A 26008-nucleotide genomic window follows, 5' to 3' on the forward strand; every position below is an offset into this window, starting at 1 on the left:
GATTCCCACTTACAAATCCAGCCCCTCACATAGAGATGAGGGGGGACATTCTGAGGCCAGTTTTTGCCTATCGTAGTATAGGTTTGGGTGTCAAGGGAAAAGGAGTGGGGCAGAGGATGAGGGAGGAAAGGTAAATGGACAAAAGGAAGTAGGTGGAGGTTACTGTGATGAGCAGCAGAGGCAAGGAGTAGAAAGGGCAGAAGGGCCCATCAGTAGATGAGTGGATAAAACAGCTGTGGCACATTTACACTGTGGAATACTATGCAGCTGTAAAAAAGAAGGATCTTTTATCCTTTAGGACAGCATAGAGGGAACTAGAAAGTATTATGCTAAGTGAAATAAGCTAGTCAGAGAAAGACAAATACCACTCATATGTGGAATTTGTGAATCTCACTCAGATGTGGAATGTAATAAACAAAATAAACTGATGAACAAAATGGATCCAGAGACATAGAAGCATGGAACAGAGTGAGGGATCTCAGAGGGAAGGTGGGGTGGGGAGAGATTAATCAGAGAACTTATATGTTTATAAGCATAACTCATGGACACAGACACTGGTCTGGAGAAGTCTTGGGGGTGGGGTGGATGCAGGGCAGAGGGGATCAAAGGGATAAAAAGGGGTCATCTGTAATATTTTCAACAATAAAGATAAAGAAACTTAAAAAAAAAAGAAAGAGCAGATGGGTAAGAGGATGGGATATAAACAGGCCAGAATATTCATCTCTGGGAATAGTGTCCCTTCCAGGAAGGCATAAGGAACTTAAAACGTTCTAATAAGAGTACAGCAAGGTGGTTAAATACAAAATCAATATACAGAAGTCAATTATATTTCTATGCATTAGCAACAAACTAAAAACAAAATTTTAAAAGATGTCATGTAATTAACATTAAAAATAGCAAATCTCTAAGAATAAAATTTAATAAAATGTGAGAAGACCTTTTGAAGAAAAAAAAAATTTAAGTGTTACAAGCTTACTAGGTTTTCAAATGGTCAAGGTAAGGACAATGGACAGCTCCTTGGGTATAATAAACTCAACTGACCTTGCCAGGTCTCAGAAGTGCTCAAAAATAGGGACTAGTGTCTAGGGGGAAATATAGGCTAGGACAGCTAGGGAAGGGGGGAAACGGCATGACAGAGAGAGAGAGTATGAGCCAAAGATTAGTAATCTTGGTCCTTCATATTTGCATAGCACCTTGTCATTTTTAGATGCTTTCAGAGCCCCAGTCCCTTTTGAGCCTCAAGCCTACTCAGTGATGTGATGAGGAAATGGAGCCCCAGACTGATAAAGTGACTGGCCAGTGGTGGGGCTGGAACTCCATCCCTGTTCTTCTCATTTCCATGCTGTGATAAAGAACATGCTCTTAGAGCTGCCTGAAGTCAAACCCCATCGCTGCCCTTCGCTTTGCTGAGTGAATGCCCTGGGGCAACCATTCTAAGCCTCAGGTTCCTCCTCTAAATGGGGGTAAGGATGAAACACCATCTTCCGTGTGACTGCACAGCCTGCTGCACACCTCATGGCAGGTTGCGATGTGTCAGTATCGAGGGAGAATGAGAGAAATAAAGGGGGGGGCCAGAAGCCCTTCACCCTCACTTCTGTATCACTCTGGCTCCTCTACCAGGAAGAGAGACAGCTGCAGGCTGCTCCTTACCTAAAGCATTTGTTCTGGTAGAGAGCTGGTTTGGTTTTTATTGTGTTATGTGATTTAACCTTCACTGAGAACATTAATTTATTCATCAAACATTTAAAGCTCTTTCTAAATGCCAAATAATGTATACATCACTGAGAGAACTTTGAAGTGACGTATACACTTGGTCCAGGTTCCTGTCCTCAGGTAGCTCAAGGTCTGGTCAGGCGACACAGACATAGAGCTGAAACTTGGCCATTTGATGTGAGAAGTGCAACAGAAACACCTAGGAAGGAATGGCCAGCACTGCAAGAGAAGAGGATGTCTCATCGGATCTGGGCAGATGAGGGAGTATCCACCCAGAGAGGGGAGAAGGGCACAAGAGCAGAAGGAACTGTCCAGCCTATGTAAAGGCCCAGAGCCAGGTGGAGCTCTGACGGGGAGAAGATGCCCTGGTGGGAGCTGTGGGTAAACCAGACTGTGAGGTTGAACTCCATACTCTGGACAGTGGGGAGCCCGCAGAGCCCTTTAAACAGCCAGTAGCCAGGTCAGGATTGCATTGGTGGCTGAGTGGAGGTGGATTCAATCACAGAGAGGCCGAGACAGAAAGACTGGTGGTGAGGATCTTCATTAAGGTTCAGACTAACGATGATGACAGGCCTGAACTGACAGCGGAGATAGGGACCTCTTTTAGCAGGTAGACTTGAGTGACAAATGTCAGGAGGGGCCAAGGTCTCTAACCGGAATTTTTTAAAAAATACAAAGTGTATTTAACTTGGAACAAAAAATGTCCTGAGTTTGCTGTAGGTCAGTGTGAAGACTACACTTTTGAAGGTTTAAACAGTATGCTTAGCGTTCTGGGTGAAGGTGGCTTGGGTGCAGGGCTGTCCACCCAGTCCGATTCCAATACGGAGAAGGAAAGAGCAGAATGACACCTGGCCTCCCAGGTCCCTTGAGAGGGAAGACACTCCCTGGGGCTGTTCCTCTGTGAAGGAAGCTGGGGAGTCAAGGCTGGGATACTGACTGTAGCCAGTGATGCTGTGCCACTTCCTCATTCCCAGTGTTGCTCAGAAGAGCTTCCCAAAAGCAGTCTGAGGACCTGAGCCCAGGTCCGGCTCCCGGTCTTCCCTGGCATGGGAATGGAGGATGCTCTGTGAGGAGTGCTCTTCTGTCCCCCTGGTCAGTGTTGGCTCCAGGGCTTGAGGGAGACAATAAATGTCTTGGCTGTACTGGCTGTAGAAGGTAAGGGACAGGTCCAAAGACAGAGGCAGCTTGCAGCTCCAGCAGCGGGAACCAATGACCTCTGGTGGCTGCAGAGGGGAGTGCTGGCATTTGTTGCTCCCAAGCCCAACCTGTCCTGTCCTGGGCCAGTGCTTGCAGCTAGGGCACTTGGGGCTCTGTCCCTCTCTGCACCAGCGCTTTCTCTGGAATACACTTGCTTCCTGATCTCCGCATTCTCAAATCCTCTGCTCAAAGGTCCTGATACCATTTATGCACTGCTGTGAATTTCACTGGATATTCTTTTTAATATGAGGCCTTTAGTTCTCATATGGGGAAGAAAAGGCATTGAACAGGTGCAGCTGGTTTGGTTAGGGTTGTCTTAACTACCTCCTGGGCTGACTGCCTGAGGCCACATCACTGGAAGCAGGCTGGTCCCAAGTGCACGCCAGAGACAGCCTGTGCCAGAACTCTGTTTCCCTCTTTATCTTCCTCTCTTCTCTGGCTTACTGATTTTTCCCTTAGTTTTGGAGCATTACAACTCCCCAGAATGTCAGGACACATAGTGACCGTAGATCTCCCTGCAGATTTAGAGACCAGCTTCTGAGATCCGTGCCTTAGGAAGACCCGATTAACAGAAGTACTGGATATTCTAACAGAGGCTGGTGCTGGAGCCTCCTGCTCCCAGGAAATTGGGAGCTGCCTAAATAGGAGCACATGCAGTTATTCCTCCAGAAGATGTCAAAGAGCCAGCAAGGACCCTCATTGCCTAACACACTTCAGGGTTACAGGAGACATGTTTGCATGCAAGGTGGCTGGAGTTCCTGTTCACTTTTCCTCCAGAATGTGTTACACAAGTAGGAGCATGAACCACTGGTCCAGGTGCCTGAAAGGCTAAGGGTTGAGAAGCAGGTGGGACTGAGAAGTAGGAGTCAATGCTCCTAGAAAGGAGTCATCAAGTCTGGAAAGGTTCCCTACCTAGTTCTGTTTTCCCTCTTCATTGCACCCCCCAGAAGTGGTCCTCCACTCCAGGTGAGTATGGGAGGGCCCTGCTCACACCTATCTGCTGCCTGGTCCATAATGGTGGGACCAGCAGGACTAACAGGACAGAAATTTCTGATGGTGACGATGACTTGCACCCCAGATACATATATACCCCAGGAACGTTGGAGTCATGGAGAGAGGGAATGGCATGATCCACTCTCCCCCCTTTCTTAATTTTTAAATTACAGTTGGCATTCAATATTATATTAGTTTCAGGTATACAGCATAGGACTGCACATTACTATAAGTTACAAACACTCTCCCCTTTTTATTCTAGCTTCAGTTTATTTAAGACCAACTCTGTACCAAGTTCCATGCTAAGCACTTTATATGTATTATATCATTTAATCACTAAATATTTGTTATGATCTTCATTTTACTGATAAGGAGACTGAGGCCCAGAGTAGTAAAGTCCCAGGATAAGCTAGGCAGGGCAGGCACCTACTATGTCTGTGTGGGTTTTGCACTGTATGAAGCTGCCATGCCAAGGGGGCAAGAAAGAAGTAAAACCAGTACTCATCCACTTGGCCAGCCACCCTTTTTCTAATTCCCACCAAAGTCCTCATGGGCTTGTCGAGGCCCTGAGGCTGGGAAGTCAGGTGCTTTCCCACTATAAAGCATCTAGCAATAAAAAAGGCCTGATTTCAAAGCCTGCCTCCCTAACCACTGTCCTAAACTATCTTGCAACACCCTCCACATTCTATCAATCTGAACAGGGACAAGGCACAGACCCTCAGTTCAGTCCAGCTTGTCCTCCCTGATTTTATTTACTTGTTTCTGGCCACTTTTACAATTCATCAAAGCCGGCCTGCTCATTTCTCCTTCTTTCCTAACTGGCTTAAGGGAAAGTCCCACCTCATTCTTCTCAGAGGCTAACCACCTCTTCCCCCATTTGAGGGACAAGGTCTTAGCCCATCATCCAAGTCACTGATGGAGATGCTTTAAGCTTCTTGGCCAGCGATGGGCCCCAGCAAGCTCTGCTGGGTATCCCTCTGGGCTGGCATGAGACGCTGCTAACCCATCTTTTTTTTGCCTCTGCTACTTACCCCCAGTAGCAGTGTGTTCTGACCACATTTTTCCACTGAGGGTGTGTTATGTGGGAAAGAATCCAAAGCTATGCAAAGGCCAGGAGAGATTATACACAGTGCTTCCTCCCCAACCACCAGGCCTGACACTCAGCCGCAGAATATTATTAGATTAATCTGGCAGATTTTCTTATTTTCTGTGCATGTGTTTGATTACCCTGTTTTCTGTTTGCTTCAGACACTCACAAATTGGCTTTCTGAAAGTTTTCCCACATAAAAAAATAATTTTTTCCACATAAAAAATAATTTATTCACTTGTCAGGATTTATGTAGTACCTCCTGTCTTTGGTGCATCATGGCAGGACTTGGTAGCTCTGCTCTTTGGGCTGATACTTAGTGACTGCCTAACTCTCAGCCTTCAAGAATGTCCCAAGTATTTCTTGAACTTAGAGAATTTAAATTTAATGTAAATAATGTCATGATAGCAGCCCCAAAAATGCATCCATGAGACCCAAATAGAATTCCTTCTCTGAGTCTTTTAAAATAGGGTAATTCCTTTTTACTTGGGATGACTTAAAAGCTATCACTGCTTGGAACGCAAAAGGCTGGGTGAGGTGGCCCTTTCAAGGATCTGCCAGTGAATCAGAGATCCTCAAAATTCTGTACATGGGCCTTTGTCAAAGGAATTGGTGGAAAGGAATCAGACAGTTGAGAACTCTCATCAGACACATAACCCACAACACAAATACCATATGTCTTCAGGTTCCTGCCTGTCAAATCCATTTTTTCCCTGCCCTGGTAAGTGGAGCAGGGCTGGCAATGATTTCTGCAGGACTCAAGATTTTCTGAACCATTCTCTTAAGGCTTATCTGTTGGTGATAAAAGAATAAATCATGATCACCAGGAAAGCATAGCTGGCGGGTGAGCAGCCGGCTCTATGACAATTAGTGGCACTGTAAGATTCTTCACCTCTGCTCTTTTGCAGACATCACTGGACAGAGAGGGGGATGTTCTTGGTGCCAGGAGAACCATTTTTCTTAAAGCCTTGGTCCAGAAAGATAAATGCAGACAGGCCAAGCACACAAGAAGAGGTGGGCAGCCAGAGCAGCACCAAAGAAACAAGGTAGACATCATCCCCACATAGCAAGGAGGAGGAGGGAGGGCTGTTCTCTCTGGGCTGTAGGATCCCTTCCCTGGACCTAGACAGAGGTGCAGAGATAACAAGGAGATAACTACTCCCAGTGTATTAGACACAGCAGGAAGGCAGGCTGCAGCCGGGCTCCCTGAAGGAGTTCATCCCAAGCGAACAAAACAGGCATTATGAAAGCAGCAGGGGAAGAGTGGGGACTCATCTTTCCCTTTCAAATGCTGCTCCTCAAAGAAAGGAGCTGATAAATGCAGCTAATTGTGAGATACCGGGAAGTGTGTAAGTGCATGCCTTCAGACTGCACAGGAAGCAGCTTAAGGGGCTTTGGCGGATCCAGGGGGCAACCACCAGGCTTGTTTGTCACCTAAGCAAACAGAATAATAAATTGCTTAGTCAGTCATCGAGATGTCGCCAACAATCCACCCCTCCCAGCACCTAACCATACATGAGTTCTTTGAGTTACTGTGATTAGTCACAGTAAAGGGGGAGATGCCTGAACTGTGAAAGCAGAGGTCAGAATCTTTTGGCTTCTTTCCAAATGGAAAGAAATTAAACCTGTTATTCAGGGCCCACTGTCATCTGGAAGGGGCCCTTACCTGCCCAGGCTGGAACACTGTACTGGCTGAGAAAGGCGATGGCGAGGAAGTGAGAAAAGGGACAATGGGAGAAAGCTGACCATCCTGAGATGATGCCTTCCAGACGGCCACACTCCTCACTCCCTGGAGTGTAGACACACACAGGGATCTGTATGTGAGGGAAGCAGGGGCCTGGGCTCTCCACAGCTTCTTATGTCAGCCAAAGCTCTTTGCTGAAAAAGATTGAATCTCTGGGATTGGTTTTCCACATTGTTTGGCACCATCTTGAGATCATTTCCTCCTTTGCTCATCAGTTGGGGCTGTTGCCAATAGTAGTGAAGAAAGGAGGCTGAGTACTCAGACTGACAGCGAACATTTATACTGGGGATGGTTTTCACTTCTCGCTCTCAGTTCCTATGGGGCTGTGTTTGACCCTTCCCACTGTCATTGAGCTCCCTGCTCCTTTTCTTCTCTTAACTTCTCAGCACAGACCAGAGGCAGGTTACCTTAGAGGGGAGAGAGGGGACATCAAAGAAAAATTATCAGGCTGCTCCGAGGCTGTCCTTCACTCTCTGCAGCCCTTCATTAACTAATGGACACCCTTGGATTCCCACCCACAACTCAATCTACCTTCTTCTACTTCCAAGATGTTGCCCACATACCTGGCATCAGGGGTGTTTCCTCAGTGGCTCAGTTCCTTACTGACTCAGCCAGGTCCATGGGACTCTTCAAAACATTCTTTTTTTTTTTTTTTTTTTAATCCTCGCCTGAGGATATGCTTATTGATTTTAGGGAGAGAGGAAGGGGAAGAGAGAGAAAGGGGGGGAGAGAAGAAACATTGGTCAGTTGCCTTCCACACATGCCCCGACTGGGGATTAAACCCCCGACCAAGCATGTGCCCTGGCCTGGAATCGAACCCCAACCTTTCAGTGTACAGGACGATGTTCCAACCAACTGAGCCACACTGGCCAGGGCCTTCAAAACATTCTTGATCATATTGTTTATCCTAACACCTTCCATTCCAATCCAATAAAACTCAATCCCAGAGGGCTGTACATCAGCCTTTCCTTCTTGATTCTGATGGGCTTCAATTCCACATCCTGCATACAGGCACTAAGATTGAAGTCCAACTAGAGTGCTGGAAGCATTAGCAGTCGACTATTTGAGTGGGCCACACTCATCATGTAGTGGAGAAAATTCCAAATTAGAGGATCAGTCACAGATATTAGCTGACTTGGCTCAAGCTCAGTTACTCGGCACAGTTGGGAAGAAGCATCACCAAAGAGGTGAGTCAACTGTTGCTGTTGCAAATGGCTGGACCTAGTGCCCTGTGCTCTTGTGGCTGCTGTCAGGAGCACATTGGAGGCTGGACATTGACTTTAGGGAGAAACACAGACTGAGCATTTGAGGACCACTTCCCTCGGTATTTAAATTTATTTCAGTTGATACAGTTGTTCTGGATTATTCTATCCCAACATCATCTGCTGAGCTCATGAGTACTCAACTCGTACCCAGGGCATTTCTCACAGAAACTGGAGGCCTTCCCTTTACTCACACCGGCTCATGTGACAAGAGCTAGATCTGGAACTTAAAGTTCCTAACTTCCTTTCCTAAACTTGGCTTCACAAAGAAGTATAACAGAGAAGGCCACTCAGGTGCTCGAGAATCTTCTCACCTGGCTCATAGTCCATGTTTTCATAAACATCAGCATTTGAAGTTTAATTTTTTTTCTAAAGAAATAAAAGTCAACAGATCAGAACAAGACTCACAAATAAATCAATAAGAACTTTTAAGCAGGTTCTCATATATTTTTTAAGTCAAGATATTTAAGTACAATTTAAGTTGTATGAGTTTTATAATTTTGGGGGGGGTTAGTTTGTACATTTTTAAAAATTTTTAATTGTGGTAAAATACACATAAATTTTATCATTATAACTATTTTGAATGTACACTTCAATAGTGTTAAGTACATTCACATTGTCGTGCAGCCAGTCTCCAGAACTCTTTTCATCTTGCAAAACTGAAACTCAATATCCATTAATTAACAACTCCCTATTCTCCCGTCCCCAGCCCCTCAAAATCACCATTCTACTTTCTGTGTTTGTGAACTTGACCAAACTAGGTATCTCATATAAATGGAATCATACAGCATTTGTCTTTTTGTGGCTGGCTTATTTCACTTAGCATAATGTCTTCAACATTCACTTGTGTATCAGAATTTCCTTCCTTTTAAGGCTGAATTTTAAGGCAGAATTTCCTTCCTTTTGTATGTATATATCTCATTCCATTCCCCGGCAATGGATACTTGGGTTGCTTCCACCTTTTGGCTATTGTGACTAATGCTTCTATGAACATGGGTGTACAAATATCCTTTCAAAACCCTAACTTCTATAATTTGTATCCTTTAAAATTGAGTGAAGGAACAATCCTAGAAGAATTCCATATTCCATGGTTCTGCATTTTTTACCATTTGGAAAAGATCAGGAATGCAGCACTAATTTCACTAGGTAATATCTTTTATAGCTTCTCAGTGTGCTGACTCTTCAAGGGCTTCTTGTGCTGTTCTTCAGCAATTGGTGAGTGCTTTGAGAATTACCATTAAATAGAAAGTAGCAGCAGTTCAGCTATATCTCAGTGATTGGGATGCTCTGATCGAGGGTGAAGTGGCACGCTGTGGCACACTGTCTTCAGGAGACAAAGTAACTGGGTATGTCTTTGAAAACCACTGTTCCAGTTTTCCCTCCCAGTGCCCCTGAAGCCCCACACCAACCTTCCTCAGGCCAGGAAAGCATGTGGTCCTCAGGTGAAGCTGGTGAAGCCCAGCAACAATCAGCTCTACCACTGAGAAAGGCCTATAAATAACCTCTGTGATCCTGTTTCAAAGTCAGAAAAAAAGCAGGGGCTGAGGGGTTGCTGAAATAATTTCATGAACAAAGAAATGATCTGTGAATAAATCTTAGAGAAGGGAGAACCAACCAGCCATGTGGACAAATAAGATTCCTCCCCTGCCAAAACAACCTCTTTCATGCCCTGCATTGTCTGCAGGCAGGTATAAGCATATTCTAGATCACTTGGCATTCAAACAGCTAAGTCGGCTCAGAGATGATTGCGGGGCTGAAATATTAGCGTTCTGCCTTCCTGCAAGGAGAAAGGAAATCTAGTTCAGGAACCAAAGCAAAGCTTATTCATCTTATCTCATCTTTTAAAACCTGAGACAGAGTCCTTCACAGCCCCGCAGACATAGGGTCCTCCAGCATTCAATGCACGGAAATCAAATGCATATCCATTACAGGAGAAATAGCAAGGAAGTGGGACTAAGGTGACAGATTCTGAAGAGCAAACATACACCTTTGTGCTCTGTCTTCTTAAAATTCATCCTCTCACCTGCCAGACTTGAGAATTGCCTATTTACATAACTAGCTGCCTAAAATGGAATATTAGATAATGTTACATGGCGGCTCACTCAATTTGAGCCCATCCCCAGGATATGAGAGTGATCCAGGAGTCCTCCGACAGCATGCAGCGTGGCGCGCTGGCCTGCAGCCATGCCTCCGTTTGGTGTGAGCCTGTCAGCACTCCTGAGCTAAGCAGATGTCAGGCCCGGTCGCTGATCGCCAGGTGGGAGACCAGCCCAGCAGCAGGGGGGAAGGGTGTGATTCAGCAAGTGGCACGCTGTGGCACACTGTCTTCAGGAGACAAACAGCATCTCTTCCTGAGCTTCACAGCAGGCACCTTGTTCTTCCCAAGGTGCTGTCTCAGAGACAGCCAACATGTAAGAACTGAGAAGGGGGAGCTGCAGGATCTATGGGGACAACGGGTAGGAGAGGTAATCAGCTCTGATGCCATCCCTGGCCCCATGCCAGCCTCGCACCCCCTGTTGGTCCTTTTCGAGGCACGATCTCCCTCCCATCAAAACTGGAATCATGCTGCTCGCTTATAGGAGGAGTATAAATAAGTGATAAGGGAGTGTTCTGATCATGATAAGCGGGTATAGCTTCTCAGCGGACCAGATGTATCAAAGAAGGCAATTGTGTGTGTTTGTTCATTTATTTTTCAGCGTCCCCGTTCCTGTAGTCAGTTTAGAGAAAATTCCTAACCTAGTGAAGGCAGATGGTGCCAATGTCAAAATGAACTCTGCAACCACTGCTGCAGTCACCGCCTGCTCCGCCTCCTCTTCGGCTGTCTCCACCCCACCCTTAATTAAGCCGGTCTTGATGTCCAAGTCAGTGCCACCTTCCCCAGAGAAGATCTTAAATGGCAAAGGAATTTTGTCTGCCACAACAGATAAGAAACACCAAAATGGCACCAAAAACAACAACAAGCCTTACAGGAGACTTTCAGGTATGTGTCTGTGTCCTTCAAGTCTGGCTCATGATTAGACTGAAATTGAGTCACTCCATAACCAAGGAGCGATGTGTTCTTATAATTAAGCAGGTCTGTTTCATTTTAAGGGGGTGGGGGACATAGAGTTAATCTGCAAGCAGGACCCCCACCTAAAAATGTAAGCAAGAGCTCGTTCTCTTATTCCAGGGCCAGATGAGGCTCTCACTCAGCTCAGTGCTTAGCGGGAGTTACCCTAGTGACCCAGGAGGCAGGATGCTCTACACCAACCATAACAGTCTGTGGGTTTTGAGGGTCTTATTATGATGCCAACAAGCTGAACTGCCCCTGGGTTTTGTAGAGGCCTCACTACCATAAAGTTGGACAACCTCAGCGACATCCCACAGTAGCTTGGGGCAGGCTTGGGACAGTCCCATCAGTGACTGCCCCACAGAAAGACACAACCTCTGTCCTTTGGCCTAATTGGTTTCCAGCTTGATTCTGTGGTCTGGGGCTACAACTGCCTTTCCCAAGTAATCAGTTGGAATTCCTATTCAGGTACAGTCAGGTTCACACAGCAGATGAAGTTTGGGGGGACATTTCTTGAGTGTGTTCCTTGGTTGTCTGAGCAGGCACTTGGGGTGCCTGGAAAGGTATGCATGACCAGTCTTTGAGGCAATGGTTGTGGATGATGTTTGCTTTGGATTTGTTGTAAAACTAAATCTAGCCATTCTGCTTTTGCCAAAAGACCAAAACAAGCTTAAGTACCTATTCATACACCATGGGAATTTATCTAATCTTGAATAGAAAAAAATATCTATTGTGAAAGCCACCCTGTGAGAAAGAAACTATATCTTCTGGTATGAGCATACTTCTTAAGCACCCCAAAAATTGTGGGTCATTTTTATTTTCTACTTCGTGTTTATCTGTATTTCAATATTTCTATCTTACATCTGTAGCTTTTAAAAAAAATTATTCTTAAAAGCACTTCAGCCCAAAACATTCAAATAACAAAAGTATTATACCCTGAAAATCTCCTCATGTACTGTTTACCCACTATCAAGAAAAAAAGGTAGAGCCTGGTGTCCTCTGCACGTTGTGAGGCCTCACTGTGTGGAAGGGAGCCCCCAGCTCCTGGCTCTCCTCCTGAATGGGAAGTTCGGTTTCACTCTGCAGAGGTGGGTGGCAGCGTCCCTGGAAAGACTGACAGGCCTGGCTAGGCACAGTGTCCAGAGGCCGTGGGTTCCTTGTGACAGAAGCATGACCATGGCTTCCAGCCTTTACCCCTATCTGAAGTTGTTTGGAGATATTTTTTGCTGTTTGTTGGTTTTGCAATTTTGTTGGTGGTTTGGTCTCATTGGGTCTTTTGCCTGTATCTCACTTTCACATTTGGCAGCCAACTCCTACCCCCAGCCAAACAACCTGCTTAGTTGCAGGCCAACATGAGGGCTGGTGTGGATCTGGACACAGGCCTGACTGACAGCCCAAGGGAAAGAGCTCCAAGCCAGGCAGCCTGGGGCCTGGCACCCAGGCACTGCTTGGGAAGCAGAGAGGGCTCATAGGAAATGGGCATCTCCAGGCCTAGACATTTTCTTTTCTTAAAAGTGAAGCTTTAAAAAAAATAAAAGAAGACTTTTTCAAACAAAAAAAAGAGGCGGGCATTTTGATAGCCAACCAGGGAATCTGTCTTGGATATAACCACCATCACAACCACCTCATGACCCCAAAATCTTTGTTGTTGTTTTTAGAATAGTTTACTGATTTTGAGAGAGAGGAAGAGAGAGGGGGAGAAAAAGAGAAACATCAGTGTGAGAGCAGAACATCGATTGGCTGCCTCCTGTACCGGGGATGGAGCCCTTGACCAGGAATTGAACCAGCAACCTTTCAGTGCATAGACGACACCCAACTGAGCCACACCAGCCAGGGCACCCCCAAATCTTTTGTAAAAAATAGAACACATTCATTGATTATGCTCAGAGTTTACTCTACCGATTTCAGACAGCTTTTCAGGCTAGGTAACTTTTTTTTAGTTTGTAGCTATTCAGGGCTCTTAAGGGCACCACAAATTTGTGCACAGCCCAACATTCTTCCTGAATGCCCAGGAGAGCTGTCTCGTTCCTGCTCTTCAGGAGGCAGGCGTGTACTGGGTGCTCCCAGAAACAGGAGGCCACCTGAAGGGCGGAACTCTAAAGCCTAAAGGGAGGGTCCTTAAGAGATGGCCTCACATCCCCTCATTTTCCTGGGGAGGAGAGCATTTTTGTAATCCAGAAGGGATGAAGGATGCAAAATAGGCCTAAAAAGAGAAAGTTGCTTAGAAGTAAACTCAATATGACCCACCAACAGTTCAGTGGGAAGGCAGACAATGGGGAAAGCCTGGCCTCCCTGCAGCCATCCCAAGGGGACTTGCCCCACTCATTCCCATTTATAGCAGTAAGCCTATGCTGGGAGCAAAGCAGGCTGAAGCTGTGAGACTAGCAGGCTCTGCCCTCAATGCACCTTTAAGTTTAGATCTATATAAGGCACACACCCAGACTTTTCCCCTGCCCCTGCCTGTGACACCCCCAAAATGTTCCTGAATCAGGTAAACAGTTTTTCTGGTCAATAAGGCTGTCTGGAAAGCCTTGTGCTGAGCACTCTGCAAAGCAGGAGAGGAGCAGGGTCACACTGACATGTCGAGGAATAGTCTCCCACTTACATGGCTAAAACTAGCAGGAAGGCAAGGTGGGGTTGGGAGTTGTGATGTACTCTTGGAGACACCCAGGAAAAAGTGGCCCTGGGCCTCAGGTGGCTCTCCCTGGGCCAAAAGGCCAAGTACCTGGAGAAGCTTTTCAAGTGAAATAAAGCGTCAGAGCGGCATGGCTCCCTCCCACACCGTGCTTGCCCCACCCCTTTCCCTGTGTCTTGTGCTGCATTCCACACCCTACCGAAGCTAGACTTGGGAACTCTGGGTTCAGAGGGTGCACCATGTTCCCCTGAGCGGTTCTTGAAGCATTTTAGCAGTCGGTGGGGGGGAAAAAATACAGATTGCCTAACAACATCTCACTTGTTGGTGCAAATGTGCATTTTTTAAATGTAGTCTTAATGCCAAATCCTATTTAGTCTCCTTTTTTCTTATATTTTTTGTTTGTTTCTTAAACCAGAGAGAGAATTTGACCCAAATAAACACTGTGGAGTATTGGATCCCGAGACAAAGAAACCTTGCACAAGATCCCTCACCTGCAAGGTATTTCTCTTTCCATAAAAAATACTTCCTGCTCTCGCTGGGGCCTTTGTCGAAATGTTTGCATGCCACTCTCTGCACACGGCAGGGTGTGGAACCTAGACATGACCCCCAGCTGTTCTTTGTAAGGGAAATGCTTTCTTCTCTTCCATGGTAGCAGAGTGCCTGCCTCAAGCTGACTGGCTTTTTAAGAAGGAAAAAAAAGGCTTCCCCTGTTACTTGTGAGGCCAGACAGTAAATTGTATTTATAGGCACTCACAGGCGGTTCTAAACCCTGCTACGTTTTAATGTATGCAGGAGCGGCAGCGGCGGCGGAGGCAGCGCCCTGAAAGGCAGTCCTGCCGCGCCCCCGATCCGGCCACACTGGGGTGTCCAGGGGCAGCTGACCCAAGGCGGCTGCCACTAGGTCTCTCTCAGCCACGTATTTCATACTGAACTGCTAGTGCTTCTTGGGATCGAGGCTGTGGCCCTCTGCTTGGTGGCTCTGTGTGCCGGGCCACAGTGAGCCTTCCACCTGCACCTGGATTAACTCTAGACTCTCTCACGGTGGCCTTTCATCAGAGAGGTTTTCCTGGGTTCGTCACTGAAGCTTGTCATCTTATGCTATTTTTTGGAGGAAGCTTTGGCTTTTTAATGCCAGGAGAATAGGGCATGGTTGCATCTGTGTGGTCTCTGCTTCTTCCCAGCCACAGAACAGGAGCTGTTGCCTTGAAGTTGACTTTTCAAGCACCTCTAAATTCCCATGAATGGCTGTTTCTGAAATGGAGGGCCCAGGGAAGCAGGTTTATGTGCTGATCAAAGAGGCTGTGCTTTTCATCTCTCTTCTCCTTAGACACATTCGCTAAGCCATCGGAGGGCAGTCCCGGGCCGGAAAAAGCAATTTGACCTCCTTCTGGCAGAACACAAAGCCAAGTCCCGGGAAAAAGAAGTTAAAGATAAAGAGCATCTTCTGTCTTCAGTGAGGGAAGTACTTCCAAACCAATCTGGGCCGGCACAGGACCCTCTGCCAGGATCTTCAGGGAGCTCTGGGCCAGAATCTAAAGTCACATCCCCTGCAAAATCCAGGCCACCTAACTCTGTGCTTCCTAGGTAAGTCCCACTGTGGTGATAGAGGCCAGAGTCCTTGGTCAAGTGCCTGCCTTACTGGGTTGCATGTGGTCAGATCACATATTAAATGGAATCCATAATAGTCCTGCCTCGTAAGGCAGTTATGCAGTTTAAATGAGATAATGGGCATATGGGGCTCGGCCGTGGTGTTCCGTGGCTTTTACTGCTGTCATCATTGTCATCATTTTCATCATCATCACCCTTCAGAGCAGATCTATATCAGAACAAGAGTAAGCTGAAAAGAAATACCTATATGACACATCAGCCACCAGGCAACTTCCTGGCTTGCCTGGGTTTTTAGATTAGTTGAACATTCCTGGAGCAGAGAGTGCAGAAAGCCTGGATGGATGGGTAGTCAGCACATTTAGGAGCCCATTTGACACACTATTTTATAATTTTTTTTTTTAATATATCTTTATTGATTTCAGAGAGAAGAAAGGAGAGGGAGAGAGAGAGATAGAAACATCAATGGTGAGAGAGTCATTGATTGGCTGCCTCCTGCACACCCCCAACTGGGGATCGAGCCTGCAACCCGGGCATGTGCCCTGACCGGGAATTGAACCCCAGTCACCTGGATCCTAGGTTGATGCTCAACCACTGAGTCAAGCCCAGCCAGGCACTATTTTGTAAATTTTTCCCACAAACCTTGAATGACCTAGGTGAAGGGAAAAGTGGCATAACAGAGGCTTTTTATTCTGTATTTCCTTGCACACCCAGAAAGCTGAGCCACCTGTCAGTGGTTTTATTTGGTTGCCCTGGACAGAAAGGAAAGAACAGGGAAGAGAATTAAAATCCACTTGGATTACGAGTGATTTAAAATCCATACGTGTGTTTTGATGGGCAGTGGAATGCCACTTTGAGCAGCAGACAACTTCTAGGTAATAGGACAGGGAATCCTCATTCAAAAATATTAAGTGCTTGCTCTATAAGCAAGGCACTATGTCAGGTACCCTCTGGCAGGGGTGCAGAGATGAATGAAACTAGGTTCTGCTTTTCAGGAATTTAGTTTAGAAGATAAGACTCAAATATCCATGACATCATTAAAAGGAAACATTAATAATGCAATATGAGAAGTACAGGTCCTGGTATTACCTGATAATTTTTAGTGCATACTGTGTGCGTCCTACAGGGTCCAGTCAGCAAGGAGGCTTTAAGAGAATGTAGTTATAAAAGAAGGGGAAGGAGTTGGTTTTTAAAACAACAGCAGATATTTGGTGGCAGTTCCTACTGACCTCCCAGGTTCTCACCCTCATGCCTTCCATTTGGGACAAGCCTGACCCAGTTTGACAGCCCAAGTCGCTGTGTAGGAATGGCCAGCCTCAGCCTCAGGCATTCATGAGGAGCAGTCAGGTGGAATCACGACCCACACACATTTCCATCATCACAACCCTTCTCATGTTTCGTCCATTTACATGCCTCTTTCCTTGCCCCACATTTTGCAAGATCATTTTATAATTACTTCTCGCTGTAGTGCCAGATGTTGGTGAAGGATGTTACCTTTGCTTTAGAGTTGAGGAGACGGTTCTCTTCCAAACTTCTGGGAAGGGCTTTTCCTGTATACAGTGACTTTCAAGCTTCTTTGGGGCTGTAGAACTTTTTCATCCCCACAAAACCTTGCATGGCACCCAATAGAAAAGCAGACTTGCCTCCACCTGAAGCCAGCATAGCCCTGCTCTCATCACACATGTACCCAGAGCCTGCTGTCCCCCCTGACTGTCTGAGGGATCACCTCATATTCCCCCAAGACTCCAGGGAACCCAGTTGGAAAACGCTTTTTAATTATACAATTTTGACTGATAGAGGCACTTCTCACCCAAGCAGTGGTACCTGATTAACCGAGAAGCCATGGAACAGCCGTTAAAAAATAAAACAGGCAATGGAGCCTTAATAACTTCTGCTTCCTGTTCCTTCCAGGCTAATTTTCAGAAGAATGTTTGTGGATAGAGAAATTCCAGGTGTACCTATTCTCTTACGGAAGCAGGAAAAAGAGAGTGAGATTAATCAGCAAAAGTAATGTCTCTGAAAGGAATGGGGAAGCAAAGGAGAGCATTACAAATGTTGCTAACAGTAATCTTTGAGGACGTTTTTCAAAGTTGATATAGGCACCAAAAACCTCAGGGGTGGACTCTGGTTCAGTGTCAGTAGAGAAGTATATCCTCTTGCACTTGTTTTAGGATAGGATGAGACCCGCCCCCCCATGCAATCAGAGATTTAAAAAGCATGATCAGAATTTAATGTTATAATCACATAAAAGTTAAAACATTTATTTTACTCATGTTAATGACATACATATAATAGATATTTCAATTATACTAATTATCTACAATTGGCCAAAAAAAAAAAATTATCACACATAGATGGAATTATCATAATCCCTTCCCGATCATGAATTCTTTTTGTTGGAAATATTAACATGTGTGAATTTATTTCTTACATGTTGTTTTGGTAACCTTGAAAATATTTCAGCTTTCATATTCTTGAAATGCTACCCATTCTTGTCAGAGGTTTCTAAAAAGGAACTTGGGTCTAGAATTGAAAATGTTAAAGTTAGAGAGCATAGGTCGGAACAGGATTGGAAGTGCATATCTCAGCTCCATGCTTACTAACTAGATGAGTGTGGTCATGTTTCTTAGTCTCTCTAGCCTCAACTTGTAAAATGGAGCTAAGAAGAATTTAGTGACATAAAGTACCAAGCTCATAATAAGCACTGAACTAATGGAAGCTGTTAGTAAGTGGCAGTGGTATTCAATAGGAAAGCAATGTGAGTAAACACAGTCCTTGGTGGTACCTGATTTCCATTTGCCAATCCTCTTACCTTCTGTCCCCCAACGTGGGGGCCCTTAAATAGCATACATATAAGTTCTGTTTCTTTGTCCCCAACTCTAAGGAAACATGTTACTTGCCCCAAAGAGCCCAAGGGCTATGGATGACCAGCCCAGCCATAACATCAGGACTCTGTTGGAAAGGGGGAGGAAGGCAGAGGGTCAAGCCGGGCTCTGACAAGCCAGACTCTGATGCCTGGGAGGGAGAGGGGAAGGTCGGCTATGGAAGCCAGTGCTGACAAAATCTGGGCACATTCTCCCCTGTCTTGAGAATTCTAATACATCTAATCTTAAAGTATAAAATGGCAAAATCCATTGAATTTTAGACTGACAAGGGGCAGTGGAGAGAGAGGCAGAAGGTCCTAGATACCTAAAAAAGGACAGAGATGAGTCTGGAGTGAAAACAACTTCAGTTATGACTAATTAGGAGAGTGTTATTGCCAAATTGTAAGCCATTTCTCTCCTTGACATATTTCTCCCTGCACTCTGTCTACATTTGTTTATCAATATGGGGAGGCTTTGAAGTCTCATTCCTACCTCTTATTAGTTTTGCAAGCAATTTTCTCCTCTGATAAATGTAGATAATAGTTAAATGCACAAAGGCAGTGGGTAAGTTGGATGAGAAAGTGTATGTGACATGCCTAGCACATAATACGGACTCAGTTAAGGTCGATTGCCTTGCGCTCTCTTCCCCAAAGCACTCAGACAGACTGATGCTCCTGCGTCCTCAAAGTGGTGGGGCAGAGACTTTCATTAAGTTTCCCTGAGTGGAACTGAACAGGGACCATCATCACATACACTGTCTTTAGACCAAACTGTAAGTGGAGAGGGGAGGGATGATGTAGCGTCGAGGGAGAAAAGATGGATGGCAGCTTAACAAACTTGAATGACTTTTTTCAACAGTTTCCCGTGACTAGTTGCCCCATTCCCCATCCCTTCTCACCAAGCCATGTTTTTTTGAGACATAGGCTGGTTCCAGTGAACTTCCCTCCAGGTTCCACCCTGGAGTACAGTGATCAGAGATGGAAGGTCTTGAAAGCATCTACCAATCCATCATCGCCAGGAGGGTGCTTGCATCCTGAATGAAACAAGCCTAAAAAGGGATAGATTCGGCTCTCCTCCTCCGCGGTGTGCCTGTGCACACGTGTGCACACCATTACTCGTATTTCTGTCTTTGCCCTTCAGGCTGATTTTGCTCTAGAATACAGTTTCCATGCTCATCTTTATTCTCTAGTATTCTGCCCTTATCTCCTCTCTTTTATCTGACAACTGGAACTTGCTGAAAAGAAAAGAACCTCTCTTTTCTTTTTTATTTTATTTTATTTTATTGGAGTTAGGAAAGGCTCATTGTTTGAGATAATTTTTTTTTAATATCTTTATTTATTGCAGAGAGAGGAAAGGAGAGAGAGAGAGAGAGAGAGAGATTTAGAAACATCAATGATGAGAGAGTCATTGATCGAGCCCACAACCCAGGCACGTGTCCTGACCGGGAATCGAACCCCGATCTCCTGGATCCCAGGTTGACCCTCAACCACTGAGCCATGCCCAGCCGGGCAAGGCTTATTGTTTGAGAAGTTGCTAACCAAATGGGAGCCCTAGTACTACCTCAGATTCATCTTAAGAAAGCACAGAGTTCAATCTTCTTTTATGTCAAGGAAAGGGGAAATGGAGTGGCAAGAGGTGATTGACCACCACACACATCTGGGCACTAGCAGTAGGGATCTGAGGAAGATTGTGTTGGTTGCTGTGACTCCGGTCTTTGTCTCAAGGTTCCTGCAAATCTTTGATAAACAATACACACTTACCTTATCTCCTCAAGCTGCAAGCACAATTTCTTTAATGAGTAGCATGTCTATATGCAAGACTAAGATGAGCTATTAGCCGGAAGACCCGGGGAAAAACGTAGGCTTGACGATGGAGTCAGAGAGGCTAAGCATTTCACTGTTACAGTTACCCCCTTGTGTTGCTTATGCCGCAGTATTGAGGGAAATAAGGCAACCAAGTCCAGGGTCAATTAAGAGGGAAGATTAGCTTTTTAAGGTGGAGTCAGATCAGTCTGTCATTGTGCCCCATTTATCCAGCTCTTACAATCTCACGTGCTCACCTGTTCCGTGATGGTCCCTAAGCCTTAGAGGAGACATTCTCAGTGTTTAATTTAGACAAAGCACAAGGATTAACTTTTATTATTATGTCCCCCAGGACCCAAACCATGATGAGTTGGCCACTGCACAAACATTTCCCTGTTCAGCTAGCTAACAAGTAATCTAAAGCAATCCTATTGTTTAAGGACCCACTTGCCAAGGACTCTATGCTGGTCTGTACGAGTCATAGAGCTTGAGCAGTAGAGCAGGCCAAACAGCTGACTATACGGGTTAAATTCCCTAATATTTAGTTTGCATCAGGTCCTCAGGTAAACTGTCAGTGTGGCTTACACCACATCAGTCACTGAGATTAAGGATGAGCTGTTGTGGCAATTTCTCTGATGTGTATATTATGTAAAACAAAACAAAACTCGAAAGTCAATGGACAGCGCTAAAATCTAATATCCACAATGGCATATTATAGTTCCTATTGAAACATAATTTTCTGTTATCACCCCCATCTTTACCAAAGATAGCCAAATTGAGACTAATTTATCTGCAAAATAAGTCTAATTTCAAAAACTTGACCTGATTATTTGTATAAGTTCAGCAAGAATAGTAATTAACCACATAGGTCCCTTTAAATCTGCTTTGCTGGAGTTTTTCGAAGGAATCTTCAGATTGAATTTTAAATAGCCTCTCAAGGCTAAGAAGCCAAGCCACATGCCAGCCATCAAATTTCATCTGCAATAACCATAGATTTGGGTGAATCCTCTCTTCTCAAGATCCTCAGCATATCCTGAGGTTCTTTCCTTGCCTCTCCCAAGAAGCAACATTTGTTCCTCACCTGGAAAGTCTGCTGTGAACCATGTAAACTAAGTACCAGACTGTTTTCCCAAAGGGGCTTTTATTGGCTTGCAAAGTCAATCTTAACTCCTCAAGCTTTCTGGTCCGAGTCTATGCATGCCTCTCTCAAACGTGATATTCCAGTCAAAGCCTTGCTAATAAAACCAGCCTAATAGATTCTTATTGAACTTATGCAAATAATCACATTGCCATGAAAAGAAAAATACTCATTACTGGATTCTGGAGGGATCCAGTAGTGACAAAAAAATAAATGCCTCAATTCTACTTACAGAGGTATAATTTACCAAATTGCTAAGTCAAACAGTTTTCTTTTATCTGGAAAATAAAAAGATTAAAAAATCAGCAATGTCAAACAAAAAGTCATAAAAATTGTAACCATTTCATCAGTTCATTCAGTCCTATGTAATTAAACTTGCTCTGCTTTAATCCAGTTTTTAATTATTTCTCTAGACTTTGGGTCATAATTCCAAGAAGTTTGCAAGACTATCCATCAGGGTGCATATGATTTGCTCAGTGAAGTGGGTACCCAATCACTAGAGATTGTAGAAGGCACACTCCAAGTAGGAAACAATTTCTCACAGTTTCTTTGCCATTCTATGGGTACCAGCAGAAAACACACAAAAAAACAAGAGCATACTGATAATCCAAACTAAGCGGCAGTTGAATGAAGCCCAGCTTAAATGTACTATGGTGGATGAGGGATGCAAAAACCAAAAAAATGCCAAGGAGCCAGGTTAACCAGGTGGACAGTTTGGGTTTCCCATAGGCCTGACTATTCATTTAATTTACAGCCATTGTTTGTCCATCTTAATTTCTCTGATTCAGGAAGGGACTGTTACCATGTTACAAGAACATCAGGATGGCAAAAATCTGGCAGTGGGTCATTTTTTGCAGCAAAGGATGGACTTCATCCACATGTGCCAAAATCTGTTACTCAGGTTCAGTCGTTTTAGTGTGTCCCTCAATTTTGACAACAGGCATCTTTACGTTAGGATATCTCAGATTTCTAGCTACATATATATTGTTGACACTGTTATAGATGTCCCACATTTTCTCCCCCTTTTGCCCACCTCCACCCAGCCCCGCCCACCCGGCCTTCGCCACACTGTTTTTCTGTGCCCATAGGCTATGCATATATGTTCTTTGGCTAACCTTTCACCTTCTTTCATCCAGTCCCCTCATCCCCCTCTCCCCTCTAAGATCTGTCAGTCTGTTCCATGTAGCCATGCCTCTGTATCTATTTTGTTTGTCAGTTTATTTTGTTTGTTAGATTCCACATTAAAGTGAGATCATATAGTATTTATCTTTCTCTGACTGGCTAATTTTGCTTAGTATAATAACCTCCAGGTCCAACCATGCTGTCACAAAGGGTAAGAGCTCCTTCTTTTGTACAGCCTCGTAGTATTCCATTGTGCAAATGTACCACTGCTTTTTTGTTATTGTTGTTGTTAAGCCTCACTCGAGGATTTTTTCCATTGTTTTTCAGAGAGAATGGAAGGGGAGAGAGAGAGAGAGAGAGAAAAAAAGCGCATCAATATGAGAGAGACACATCAACTGGTTGCCTCCTTCACATGCCCCAACCGGGGGCGGGAGTGAACCCGAAACCCAGATACATGCTTTTGACTGGGAATTGAACCCAAGACTTTTTGGTGTGTGGGCAGGCGCTCTAACCATGGAGCAACACTGGCCAGAGCCAGCAATATATATTTGTGACAATTACAATATACACTTAAATACAACATAAAGAAGGCTCACTGTTATTTTTTTATTTGACAGTGCTTCCCATATAATTTCAACACACCAAAATAAGGCTAATTAGTTTAACATTTCTCTTTGTAAACAAATCTTTAAAGTTGTTCCAGAGGCCCTCAGGAATACCTCAGTTATTACCAGGTCAGACTCTATTTTTAATTTAAATTTCTAGAAGTTTGTCAAAATATATCAAGAGGTTTAGACATTTGACTAAATAGGATCATGTCATTATGAAGCAAAACTTAATTATCCATTTAACCAAAGTGACAATAGAAAATTTCAAACACAAATATAGAAGCTTATGTAATTGTTAGCAAAATGGTTCTTACTATTTAGGAGATTTGGTTTTTCTTAAGTAACCAATGACCCGGTTAAGGCAACATAAAACACAGAAAATTATTTTGATAAAACATAGGATCTTTGCTTTCAAGACAGAAAACTTTTTCGCAATATCAGTAGCAGACCAATAGTCCAAGAAACTTTGTCTTCTTTAACAGAGAGAGAAAACCAAACTCTAATTTTGCACCAGCTTACCTTTGACATTTAAATTCTTTATTTCTTTTAACCAAAGTAATATTAGGCACATAGTTCAAAAATCAAATAGTCCCAAAAGATGTAGAATGAAAAATAGTAGTTCCTGCTATCCTGGAACTCTCTATACCCTCTCTCTTTAGAGCACCTGTTTTCTGGATCCTATTGCCTTCCTCTCTTTATTTTGCTTTATTTTGATGGAATATCACCTCCACTAGCTTCTGGGGGATAGGTGCATGGGAGGTCAATTTTTAGAATTCTTACATACTTAAAAATGTTTTTATTCTACCCTCACACTTAATTGATAATCTCTCTGAGTAAATAACTGGATTGAAATCTTTTCCCTACAGAATTTGGAGACATTTTTTCATTGGCTTTTTGTATCAAAGGTTTTTATTGGGAAGTTTAATATCATTCTGATTCCCATTTCTTTGCAATGACCAGTTCTTATCTCTGAAGACTGAGGCTTTGAAATATCAAAGGGATTACCCTTAATGTAGGTCTTCTTTCATTTATTGTACTGCATACTCAGCAGATCCTTTCAATCTGGAAAAACTTGTTTCTGGGATATTTTCCTGTCTTAAATCTTGGATAATTTTCTCTCCTCTGCTGTTTTTATTCTCTTTCTTGGTCTCCTATTAGTTGGATGTTGGACCTTTTGCTCTGATCTTTTAATCTCTTAATATCTTTTCTCCTGTTATCTCTCTTAATCTCTTATTCCACTTCCTAAAAGATTTTTTTTTCTAAAAGATTTTCTTTAGCTTCAAAACTGTATATTAAATAATCAATTTGTGATTCACTTTTTTAATTTTTAGGATCTGCTTTTTGTTTGATTGCTTCTTATAGTATCCTATGAAATGCAATCATTTTGCAGAACTAATACATTTCTATTATCTTTTTTTAAAGATTTTTTTTTAATCCATTCTTTAGAGAGAAAGGAAGGGAGAGGGAGAGAGAGAAACATTGATGTGAGAATGGAACATAGATTGGCTGCCTCCAGCACACCCCCCACCAGGAATCGAGCACACAACCTGGGTGTACACCCTGACCAGGAATTGAACTGGCAACATTTTGGTACGATGCCCAAACAACTGAGCCACACCAGCCAGGACTGTAATATCTTTGAATATAGATTTTTTAGTTTTTCCTCTTTCCTTCATTATCTTCATTTCCTCCAGGTTTGTTTCCTATATGTATGTCATGTTTGGTTGAACAGTCTTATGTTGGAGATGTTCCAAGAATATTTGGTGATCCCTAACCATTCATATTTAGAAGAGAGGCTCTAACAGGCTGATTGGAAGTCTGTTTGTGAGACTACCAACCAAAAAGTCATCAGGTCACCAATCAGCCTTTTGTTGGAAGATTCCCAAAAGCAAGATCTGGATGCCTTTTCTCTGGGATTATTCAGTTTCTCAAGGGAAAGCTCCTGCTCAGTGATGTGCCTAGCATTCTGAAAGTGTGGACTAAGGATCTGGCAAGGGATAGCAACAGTCACCCTATTTCCAGCCCTGTGCCTCACTCCTGGTCTCTGCTGAGCCTGGTTTCCAGACTCTCCAGTTCAGTTTCTCTAGAGAATAAGCCTTTGTTCTCTTGTTGGAGAGCTGATTGGAGGGGGAGGAAGGTCCTCGCAGATAGTGAGTCACCTGACTGATGTAGTAGTGATGACTTGTAGGTCCAACTACCACATATTAAAACTTTTAACTCTCCCACTGTTTTAGTTCTCACATGACTTTTGAAGTTCTAGGTAGCTCCAAGTGCCCTCCTTCTCAGAAGTTCTGTGGTAGGTTAGCTCCTTTCCCATCAATTAATATTCTCCAGCCACATTCTGTCTTCTAAAAATATGTTAAAATCTCTCCTTCACACATTAGTTGGGATTCTTTAGATGCAAGTAGCAGAAAACCTAGTCTTTTTTTTTTCAAATACAGTTTACATTCAATATTATTTGTATTAGTTTCAGGTGTACAGCATAGTGGTTAGAGTCAAATACTTTATAAAGTAGTCACCCCCAATATTTTAAATATCCACCGGGCAACATACATAGTTATTACAGTATTATTGACTATATTCTCTATGCTGTACATTACATCCCCATGACTGTTTTGTGACTACCAATTTGTACTATTTAATTTCTTTACTTTTTTCACTCAGCCCCACAACCTCCTTCCCCTCTGACAATCATCAGTCTGATTTCTGTATCTATAAGTCTGTTTCTGTTTTGTTTGTTTGTTTGTTTGTTTGTTTGTTTTGCTCTTTAGATACCACGTATAAGTGAAATCATAAAGTACTTGTCTTTCTCTGTCTGACTTACTTCACATAGCATAATACCCTCTAGGTCCATCCATCCTGTCACAAATGGTAAGATTTCATTCTTTTTTATGGCTGAATAATATTCCATTGTATATATGTACCACAACTTTTTCATCTACTTGTTTGTTGAAAGCTAGCTGTCCATCAGTGTGTATGTAGGCTGTATGATAAATATGAGGCTTCCATAATACATTTGGATATTTTCAGCTAAGTTGACTTCTGAACTATGAAGTCCCTCCAAATATTGGCTGAACTCTGTCCTTGCGCAGCCCCAGGCTCAACTGCAAAATCTACAGTTCCTAATGGAACTACTATGTTGACTATGGGAAGGAAGAGATTCTGAAGATAAGGAGACTCAGCTATCGG

The 26008-nt window shown here is 43.8% G+C and overlaps 1 protein-coding gene across 6 annotated transcripts in view; it reads left to right on the forward strand.

The window, feature by feature from the left end:
* ATXN7L1 (ataxin 7 like 1) overlaps window positions 1-26008 on the forward strand; it is a gene marked incomplete at its 5' end in the record, with an annotated part of 234863 nt that overhangs the window by 186950 nt on the left and 21905 nt on the right. For all 6 annotated transcript variants that reach the window (XM_081147541.1, XM_081147535.1, XM_081147536.1 and 3 more), the window contains 3 exons: window positions 10693-10976; window positions 14096-14178; window positions 15008-15264. In XM_081147541.1, coding sequence (XP_081003667.1) covers window positions 10693-10976; window positions 14096-14178; window positions 15008-15264 — 624 coding nt within the window. The remainder of the gene's footprint in view (window positions 1-10692; window positions 10977-14095; window positions 14179-15007; window positions 15265-26008) is intronic.

This window comes from Miniopterus schreibersii (assembly GCF_964146895.1).
Source record: "Miniopterus schreibersii genome assembly, chromosome: 9".
Lineage (NCBI taxonomy): Eukaryota > Metazoa > Chordata > Mammalia > Chiroptera > Miniopteridae > Miniopterus > Miniopterus schreibersii.